At 43.5% G+C, this 10,670-nt stretch overlaps 1 protein-coding gene across 2 annotated transcripts; it reads right to left on the bottom strand.

The window, feature by feature from the left end:
- Positions 1-1,368: 1,368 nt before the first annotated feature.
- LOC127344924 (uncharacterized) lies at positions 1,369-5,550 on the bottom strand. 2 transcript variants are annotated; one of them, XM_051371303.2, is made up of 8 exons: positions 5,026-5,550; positions 4,824-4,925; positions 4,644-4,725; positions 4,491-4,510; positions 3,915-3,963; positions 2,576-2,655; positions 1,801-1,893; positions 1,369-1,722 (listed from the first exon to the last, which is right to left on the bottom strand). In XM_051371303.2, exons 1-8 carry the CDS (start codon positions 5,500-5,502, stop codon positions 1,663-1,665), a joined length of 963 nt encoding a protein of 320 aa, XP_051227263.1. In that variant the 5' UTR covers positions 5,503-5,550; the 3' UTR covers positions 1,369-1,662. The 2 variants fall into 2 exon arrangements, with proteins under 2 accessions (XP_051227263.1, XP_051227271.1); XM_051371311.2 differs by having other exon boundaries at positions 2,576-2,652; positions 5,026-5,548.
- Positions 5,551-10,670: the final 5,120 nt, after the last annotated feature.

Here is a 10,670-nt window from a genome sequence, read left to right as displayed (position 1 = left end):
GTAGCCATGTACGCAGGATAGAGATACTGAAGAATTGAGAAAAATTGGAAAGCCTTTTGTGACAACGAAGTAGGCTGTGATATGAAATGCCAGTATATTTTTGAATGCTGAAATGCCAGACGACAACACCAAGATTTGGAGGGGCGCCGCAAACCCTTGTACCAAAGACGACATGTACATCTTCTATGCCGCCACCTCCATCACCCTTGGCAACGGGCGTAAGACCCCCTTTTGGGCTGCCCCTTGGCTTGAAGGTCGGAAGCCCATTGATGTCGCGCCTCTTATCTACAACATCTCCAAGAGAAAAAGTTGGAAGGTTTGCGATGCTCTCAATGGGAATGCTTGGGTGCACAAGATCACCTTGGATGAAGACTTCTCTATGGACCACCTTCTCCAATTTGTCGAGCTTTGGTCCTTACTCCTTCATGTGCACCTTGATGACCAAGTGGAGGACTCCATCTCTTGGAACCTCACGGCGAACAGGCAATACTCGGCTAAGTCCGCTTATGAGGTGCAATTCCTTGGTTCCACCCTCTCCATCATGCATAAGACGGTGTGAAAGGTTTGGGCCACCCCGAAAGCGAAGTTCTTTGCATGGCTTTTTCTCCAAAACTTGATTTGGACCGCCGACCGGCTTCAAAAAAGGGGTTGGTCAAATTGTGGCGTGTGCCCCCTTTGCAAGCAATCTTTGGAGTCGGTGCATCATCTCTTTGTGGAGTGCCGGTTCACTACTCGGCTTTGGATCTCGTTAAGGACATGGCTTGGCATCAACGGCATTCAACCTTCGCAATGGGTGGGCCTCTCGGTCAAGCAATGGTGGTCTTCCATGACTAACCGCAAAGCCGTTGCCTCCCTCACACTTCTTGTTACTTGGGAAATTTGGAATGAGTGGAATGCATGCGTTTTCCGCAACAAGCATACCCCCTTTTTTGTGTTGTTAGATAAGATTAAGAGAGAAGTCCGCTTGTGGGTGTTGGCGGGTGCTAAACGCTTGGGTGAAATCATGCCGGAAGAGTGAGGTCTTCCCTCCTTGGTTCGTTTTGTAAGGGCTATCTTGCCCAAACACTCTCTCTTAATTAATGGATTGGGGCAAAACTTTTGCCCCCGTTTCAAAAAAAAAATATAACATCAGTTTCGTTCATCTTCCACACCATCCTTCGTATATCCGAACCCAGCACCCAATGCACACCACTCCACCATCGTCTCCGTCTCATGTGACTCAACCCAGCCAAATCCGCCTTCAGTCTATCTTTATTTCTGACCTCAAGTAGCCACACTTACTTGATTTTCATGCTGGAACGGCATGGAATAAAATACTGCAATCAAAACCATTGCAGCGTCGAAACATCAGGTTTGGGATAGTTGCAATGTTTGCAATGTACACTCAATTAGCATCTGTGACAAAAAGTTCGCAATAATTCTGTTGTTGATACAAAGTATGCAACGTATACATGGCACGCATACAGCCATACACGACGAAAGAAAAACAAAAGTAGAGCCTTCTGATGAATTCTTGCGCTCTTGGGTGCAATAAAACCTAGTAACAGAAAACCATCAGAAGCACCATTCTTCTCCTGCTTTCAAGAAACATCGACCCACACTGCTTTTCCCCTCTCAATTGTAGCCCATCAACCAGCCAGCAGTACAACAGAATTATGTTTCCTATTCATCATCAGAAAAGTTGTCCAGAGGGACCTCAGTTTGTTGAGCCACATCAGAATCCTGCACCATAAACAGATATTAGTTACTTCGACAGGTACTGTGTTGCAGTGACACAAAAGAAATTCAGGAAGATTTTACCTGTGCTTTATCCCAGTCCTTCAATTTGGTACCAAGCATGTATGTGTCGCGTAGAGGTGCCCACCCTGGCTCATCTTCGTCTTTGCCAATATGCTAATAAGCAGATATTATGAGAAATTACAAGCACAGAAATCCACGGGTTCGGTTTCAATTATATATGCGACATTAGAGTACAAATGCGTTGCTAAATATCTAGAAACCGATAGTTCAGCTACTTAACTAAACCAGCCGTTTAACTAAGTTGCTAGTTGACTCAATCAATGCTACTATGGCTACTGTTAGGATCCCCTCTTCACCTGGTAATTATGGTATACTGCTATTTATCCCTCAACTAGTCAATGTATCCTGCAGCTCCTATTGTCTTAGGTCTGATGGCAAATCCTCAATTTTAAAAGTTACTAACTTCAACAAAGAAGATAAGACATAACGTGTTCAAACTGCACTTTACTACAGGCGCAGATTCATAATGCAGTAAAAAAAACAGGGTTGCACAATGTGCTTTGCATTAATGGCTCATGTCAAGTTGCACTATGGCAGTATTTTCCATTTACTAGCTAACATGTTTCAGCTATACATATTATTCATTATCTCCTATAAACTAATTTCAAAATTGAGTCTTGTGTGAAGTTTAGTGCAAGTGCTTGATACACTATTTTGCAACAAGGACTTGCACATCCACTAACCTGAATCGGAAGACACAACATTAATACTTAGTACCATAAGCCCATAAAGTGAAGACAGATATTTTAGTAAAGAAAGAACTAGGTATAACTACCTTAGAGAACTTGGAAGATGCCTGGCCCTTTTGTCCTTGGCTAGATGGTACAGAGTGTGTCCCTTCTTTTGCCAAAGCTGCTAGGATGAACAAAAAATTGATCAGCCCATTTGGATATCAGTATACAAATGGTAAAGAATCAAAACTGAATGTAGAAAATAAGGATGATGTGCACAATTATAGGGCATTTAAGGACTAGATGTGACATCTCAAACTGTTCTCAGTTCTGCTTAAATTCCAAGTACGTGTGCAAAATTCAAACAAAAGTCAAACGTCCAGTTGTCAAATTCAAATCCACTAAGTATGTTAGCAGCTTTATGCCTACTTGTTCATTCAGAGGCCAATGAAATATTGCGGTGTTTATAGGGTAGATAGCAGAGTTCATATAAAAAAATTCAAGCTTCATTGAAGTAACAGCTATCCTACAAGTCTTAAAAAATAACAAGACCTGCACACCAATTTATGTCATATTGACATAACAATGGTGCACGCTGGTGTATACAGAGTGCAAGCAGAAAAGAGAGAAAAACGCTCCACACAATTTAACTGAAAGTTATAAGCTGTTCTGCTCACTCACTAACAAGCATTTGCACACGCTGTTTACAATCAATCAAGGAGTACGAGTCAGAGAATCGAGCCGAGTCATCAGGGTACCAACTCATGACTAGTCTATATTACTGCTCGACTAGTCGAAATGTACTTAAGCAGTATCTAGTACATATATGGCAAACATATAGGAGCAGAACCAGCGAAAGGAGGGCGTCGCAATGCTTATGGTCACCGCCGGCAGCGGATGGTCAGTGGATGGCGAGGCGGCAAGCCTGGAAATAGCTATTGTTCGACCTTTCCATCCCGCGGGCTGAGCACCTCACTTATTCATGCCCAAATTGAATCGGTCGACTCAAATACCACGACTAATCTAGATTAGTCCATGACTGATCGCTCGACCACTCAGCTCTACGAACTAGTCAAATCGAACAAGCTAGTTGAACAATCAAGTTAAGACTCATAGACTCGTTAGACTCATAATCCTTGCAACCAATCCAGCTCAAATAGGAACTAACTGGATAAACATAGCATGATTGCAATGATGTTGACTAACTGGCATTTTACATGGTATGTGTTCTACACTACTGTTTCATTTATACATGTTTTATCATCAAGTCAATAAATTGTTTGAGTTGTCCACACCCACTGATGCTTTGCTTTTCGATATAATGATGACGCTACAAAGTTAGCCAGCCACAATTTAGAAGTTCAAACAATTAGATGAAAGAGCTAAAGGAATATTAAAAGTGTTATGGAGGAAGTCCATAGCACGCAAAGGAAATGGGCACACCTTTACTTCTTGATGGATTCAAACCTTTACGAGCCTGCCGCTTGCTCACCTGGAAAGGAAAAAAAAACAAATTTTACAACTTATTAGCTCATTAACAAAATATTTTTATAAAGCATATACAGAAAAGAATGCAAAGGACTCCTCAGAAAAAATAAACACGGATTTCAGTCCTGCTAATCAAACCACCTACACAGGAAGAACTCCTACAGATTCATGTCCTCCAAAAAAAATGCTATGGGATTCGTTTGAATCAATGAGGACCTTAGTAGGTAAGTAACTAAGTATAGACCTAACTGCAGCTTGAACTAAGCAAGTCTCTTTGTTGCATAAACACAGCAATCAAACAGAGCATACACCCAAAGGGCATGCCATGTGATGTCCATTAGACACGGATGGGAGAGGTGAAGAAAATAACTAGAGTTCCAGAGCATAATTTGCTGAGTGCCCAAAAAAATTTAGGAAACCATGAACTTTTCCTTTAGGATAGAGAGTCAACTGAAGCTCCCTAGAAAGGCTAATCATATTCATAACATAAAAGCAACACGTATTCCTAGCAATTAAGATAAGTGTGCTCACCTCATTGAACAACCTGACAACTGAATCGCCAACAGGGTCCATGAAAAAATGTGGGGAGGGCAATGCATTAGTTAGAGAAATTTGATATTAGACAAATCACATGCAAAATGACATGGCAGAAAGCAGGACAGTCTCTGAACAGAAGAGCATTACCCCCTTGGGTTGCAACCTTGATTAGCATCTTCTCCTTGTTGTCAACATGATTTGCGGGCATGACATGGCCCTTCTGCGCAGCCTACATTGTCACCAAAACAAGAGGTCACGCCTCGAACACAAACACGATTCAAGGGCGTGGCGAATTAGCGAGCAGGCAAAGGAGGTGCAAAATCATACAATGCGCTTCTCCTTGCGGGCGTCTCCCTTGGACCTGTGCTCGTCCGCCTCCTCGGCCAGCTTGGCGGCGACCAATTTCTTGTGCGCCGACAGGATTGGACCCTGATAGCAAGAGAATACAAGTGTCAGGTCCCGACATTGCGCTATGCAGCGTGACAGAAATGTGAAAGCATGGGGAATTCAGGGGGGAGCAGTAACTAACCAATGGGTCGTCGGCGAGCCTCTTGGACATGATCTTGGTGAAGGCGACCCGGAAAGCCCTGCAGCCTTCCTCGAACCTCGTGACCACCTTCTCGCCGTCGTCGGACTCCCCTCCGGAGCTGGAGGCCTCCTCCTCCGACGAGGGGGCGTCGGCCTCGGCCTCATCGGGAGCAGCGTCGCCGGCGCCGGCACCGTCCCGCCGCTTCGGTGGCCGTGGCTGCAATCTCCGCGGCTGGCGCTGGACTTTGACGTCGTCTTCGTCGTCGGAGTTGTAGTCGCGGGCGCGCTTCTCGAGCAGCTTGAGGAACTTGGCGCTCGGCTTGTTGCGGCGGCGGCGGTCGTCCGGCCCTTTCAGCAGCTTCTTCTTCTTGTTGGGGTTGCCGCCTCCCTTCCCCTTGTTCTTGCGCTTGTGGGGGTTCGCGGGGGCGTCCGCGGCGGCGGGTGCTGCCGGTGCGGGTGCGGCGGGGGAGGTCGCCATGGATGGAGCTCGCTAGGGTTCGGTCCGAGGTTTTGCGGCTGAGCGGCGGCTACCTTTACATTTGCAAGTCACGCTGGGTTCTGACCAACGGGCCGTGTTTCCGGCGTGCGAAGGCCCGAAGCACGCGAGCCCGGCCTGCGAAGGCCCAGCACAGCACGTGGCTTAACAGGCCAATGCGTAATTTAAAATACCTGAAGTAGCATATCCTTTTGTATAGATAGATTTGTAAATTAGTGGAGGGTTTGGCCGGATAGCCATTTTGTTGAAGGCATTTTGACTGCACTCAGACTCTGGTGGCCCTTCTTGTTGTCACATGATGCATTCTTTCATTCAGGCCGTAAGAATTGAGTCATGACTTGTGTATTTCCAGTTCTATCACTGAAACGTAATTGTGGACTACGAGCAAAACGACTACATATATCATCTACCTTGAGTGATATTGGTTTAATGTATAGTTGAGCTCTGAAACTCCTTATTGCCGGATCACTTACATGTTTGACTGGATTTTCTGAACTTTTCAACCATTCGTACAGCTAAAAAGCGATTCATTTAAAATTTCTTACATCGGCAGCTTGATCTTCGGGCAATGTTTGGTTTACAACCTAGTCTATGTTTTCTTTTCTTATTACTGAAGTTATATCCTTGAAATTTCTTGTGCTCTGTGTTACGTGCAGGCGTTTTGTATGCTTTAGCATGTTTAACCGCAGGGTCAAATCGCAGGCTTATATAAACACAAAAGAAGAAAAACAAAGTTTTGTACTGTTGTGGCAGCTATTGGCTACATGAACGATTAATAGAGGAGATGGCAGGTGACATGGGTTACGAGGTAATGACCATACATTTTCCCCACTGTGTATTTTTTTTTTATTATTGAGAAGAAAACGAGTTTACGAAATGAAAGTTGCTTGAGAATAACAGCTGACAGAGACGACAAGCCAAAAAAAAAAGGCTATCGATCTATCTGAAACTTGCTATCCACGCAGCTAAACCATGATATGATTGTATTTCAAAAGTAAAAGGATAAGGAAATTAAACAATTGATAAAGATATTGAAGCCTTCGACCTACCCGAGGACTGAATTAATAACGGGATTAGTAACTGTGGACCTACTGGAGGACCAATGGCTTCATGTCACCGCCTATATATAAACTCAAGTCTCTTATGTTAAGCAAGGCTTACTTGTAGAAAAAATTAATAGCTCATTCCTCACTCTGTCTTAGAACTATCCTATCCCATTTCATACATCGTTTGTCATGTTTTTTAGCACAAGATAAATATGGGCATAGAAGACATCAGGAATTACCGATCCATGACCAGAATTACAACATGCACTAGGTAGGTCCTTCAGACCGGAGAGTCATAACCGTAATTGCTCTGTGTCTCAGGGCAAAGCTCCTTTGGCAAGGGCCCTGTCTTCACGCGCTGCCACTGGAGCTGAGCGAGGGTCCTGGCTCGTCCGCCGACACCGGAGACATCTCCTACTTCATTGTTTAGGTGGGTGTAACTGTCAACACTGGCCCATACAGGCATACACCCAGGCACTCTGATTTTGTTGCTGTTTTTTAACTTCATAGTGGTGCACGAATGTGTAGCTCTGTGCGGTGATCCCGACGGTCGTGCAGCCCAACGCTGAGGAAGTGAGGAGGACGCCAATACTTCAGAACTAGCATCCATGGAGCCTTAGACGGCGAGGGGATGCAGCGGACGGTAAGATCTAGCATTCCAGCTCAAGATCAAGAAAAAGACAAGAACGGAAAATCCTACACCGAAGCGTACGTTTTTTATCCGGGCGCAACTCAGAATGAAGATATTCCAACCGTGAAGTAATATCAAAAGATCAGAAACGCGGAGCTTTTTTTTTCTCCAAGGGAATGGACCAGTAAACTTATTCAGTGATCAGAATACATAATACACCAGTGCATTGCTTCTCACTCTAGTGTTCTCAAATATTTATTCGAGGCAAATGGTGGTGAACCTTTATAGGAAAACATGTTAAACTTACTGGAAACTTTCTGTGAAAAAAAAAGCGAGAGAACTCTCCGAAATCTAGGTTCAGCTGCACGAACCAATATAAACAGAACTCACCGTCATGTTCATAGATGCGCTGCAAACTTTTAGAATTCATCTTAGGTAATGAGCATACTTGATCGCCGCTGCTACCTTCATGACAGTATTTAAGCATTTCCTAACTAACAATGAACAAACTGAGGCAGACTTATATTTTCCGAACAGAATTTGCTAACATCATGAGGAGTAATTTAATTAGATTCTACAAGAAAGCTGGAATCGACATGTATTCTACTTCGTGTTTTGTTACTCTTTAGTTTTGAATGCAGGCTTTACAAATTTGCACATGAACATGTCGATTGAGACATGCCTTGTACATGCACGCTTAATTGTTGATACCAAATCACCGCTCCACTCAAAAGACACAAATTCCAGTCCTTTTTCTCACTCGAAAAATGTTAAATGGTAGACACATTGTATTTCTTCCTTTTTAGAAGGAAACAATCCCATTTTATTGATAAAATAACCAGATTACAACAATTTCAAATTCCTTGTGAGAGAAGTCAAATTTTTTTAGACCAACAAGTTGAGATCAACTTTGCATAATATTTAGTGTGTTGTTTTCTCAGATTATGATTTTCCAACTTAACCTCTGAACTATTAATTATGCTAGGTATTTGACAAACTGACTATATCAAATAAATAAAACAATAGAATAGATCAGGCAACTAAAAAAATATGAGATAACTTTCTGAACGTAAGTTCAGCTATATTTCAAGGTTCAGCAAAACATTTCTCATAGTTGTTGAATATAGGCATCCACCAAAAGACAGAGAACAGTTTCGGTACAGGTGGTGCGGTGGGCTAGGCCTATATTGGTGTAGCAGGCTGAGCTCCACTATTACCACCACTTATCAACTGAAGTACTTACCAGCAGATGTTGCCATATGGACAACAGCATGATCAAAGTAGGAGGAGGGCGGGCAGGTAGGCAGAGGATGATGAGTTTGGATCCATCCATGCATGCAGGATCCAATCCAATCTGTTTCCTGCTTCCACAGAAGCATCGGTCTCTGTCTCTCTAACGCCCAGCAATGCAACAGCTATTTCTTTCTCCACTTCTATAACAAACACCAGCCGACCGCGGACAGAAAAAATAACAATTTAGCATCACCGAAAGCCATTCAAGCAGGTACTGTTTTCTAGAGCCATTAATTTAAAATATTAAGGACCTTGCGATCTCGTGAGCAAAGTCCGTGGATTAAATAGGGGCAGATCTCATCAGAAACAGTGTGCACCTATTGTGGAAATTTGACCTGAAGGTAATAATACTATACATTTTCTTCTTTGTTCCGAAAGGGACGTTTTTGGCTGGAACCAATTCCTTCTAGAGTATCCTGGCGAGAGAGTGGCCACAGAATTATAACACCACTTGCAGCTAATTCTTGCATAGTTGCATATATGTGGAGAGAAAGTAAATTCAGTTTCTTGCTTTGAAGCAATCAAAAGAGAAAACCGACCAATTGCATACGCGCGCACGTCCATCCACTCGCGTCCATAATGTTTCGATCACAAATAGGTAGGCAAGGCGATCTTACGCACTTTGCTCTAGAATCCAGATCTCTCTGGCTCTCGGAATAGGTTCCTGAAAATCTAGGTCTTTTGGACATGTTGATGTGCTTCAAGTGGACAAGACAGAATCGAGTGTGCTAACACGGGGATTGCACCCCTGAGTGCTCTTTGAAACTTTTGTTTTAAGCAAATGGAAGAGCTTGTTTCCCCAAAGTCCACAAATATTCAACAGTAAAGAATTAGCCAGTAATTTTAAAGAATTTTGTGGCGGACAGCAGATGCCAACCAGAGGAGCAGGGCATCTGGCTAGCTGTATGGTAAAGATGGATGGATCGGGTCTCATGGAAGAGACGGCTCACTCGCTCCGTCGCTCGCCGGCAGGCCGGTGGCGACGTTGACGTTGACGAGCCTCCGCCCAACACCGCAAATAATCGTTGCCATCGCCGTCGTCACATCACACGCGTACGCACGTACGTTCGCCGATGCGGACGTCCATCGCTAGCTAGGGTAGATGCCGGTGCGCTGAGGGTGAGGCTGAGGCTGTGCCTTGTTCGCACGCGCTTGGATGCCTAGTGCACGTCGCTCTCCTGGCCAAGGAGAAATTCCTTCTGAGAAAATGTATATGTGCTTGGAAAATGATAAAGGTGCCTCCTTCCATCTGATTGGAGCTAGCCATCAGGTTCGTTTATGCTCGCCAGAGGTTGTTGCCCTAGCCCTAGCCTATGGCTAATACTAGCTAGGAATGCATTTTTCTCTCTTTCGATTGTTGAAATGAAAGTCCGAATTTGGCCTCCGGTTTCAGTATCTGGTATTAATTCTTGGATTATCAAGCACGGAAACCATATATATCTGGTCTCCCTGACCATCACCTCTGCGTGGATGATGGCGTGGATGGGGTTTTGCTAGCATGACATCCATGTTAAATAAGCGATGCACGAACATGGAAAACCTAAAATTATTGCACAATATTATTAGAGATGGTATGATTTTTCACATTTCATGGCAACTATAACTATCTCGTAAAAACAAGGAAGCATAAGGAATTGTTGCAAAAAATGGTATTGTAAATGATAAGGATTTTTCAAATGCATAAGGGCACGTACAATGGGGTGATGTCAGCTTTCCCATAGGGATGCCACGTCAATTTTTTGCTTAGTTGGAGGAGAGAGAATGAAGTGAGAGAAGGCTGTCTTCCCTTAGCTAAGGGGTCATCTCTTACGAAATAAGGAAAGACTGTTTTCTTTATTGTATCACATATGTCTTCCCTTAGCAACAAATTTCCTACCAAAATTTAATTATTAATATTAATTGGCAGAGATGGTCGTAAGAGATAATGCATTGTATGACTTATATCTAATGCCTTCTCTAACTGATGTGGCGGGGTAAGGGAAGGCATGCCTTCTCTACCATTGTACATGCCCTAACACCTAGAAAGGGAAATATCTTGTAAAAACATGGAATCGGATAAAATTAGAAAGTATGTCCTTTAGCTCACTCGATTTTTTTTTCTAGAAAAAAGAGGAAATTCATTATTCAGAAGTGCTAGGCAAAGTCTGTTGCAACTCTGGCACCCTAACACAACCCTATAA

Source organism: Lolium perenne, chromosome 1, assembly GCF_019359855.2.
Source record: "Lolium perenne isolate Kyuss_39 chromosome 1, Kyuss_2.0, whole genome shotgun sequence".
NCBI lineage: Eukaryota > Viridiplantae > Streptophyta > Magnoliopsida > Poales > Poaceae > Lolium > Lolium perenne.
Note: the sequence above shows the minus strand (reverse complement) of the source record. Positions and strands in the feature narration are given on the sequence as shown.

Bases quoted from the DNA above. Each gene is read 5' to 3' on its own strand.
- LOC127344924 (XM_051371303.2), bottom strand. From the start codon at position 5,502: ATGGCGACCTCCCCCGCCGCACCCGCACCGGCAGCACCCGCCGCCGCG. The intron at 4,511-4,643 runs GTAATGCTCTTC...TTGGCGATTCAG, and splicing joins CAAGGTTGCAACCCAAGGGG to TTGTCAGGTTGTTCAATGAG. The intron at 1,723-1,800 runs GTAAAATCTTCC...TTTATGGTGCAG, and splicing joins AGGACTGGGATAAAGCACAG to GATTCTGATGTGGCTCAACA.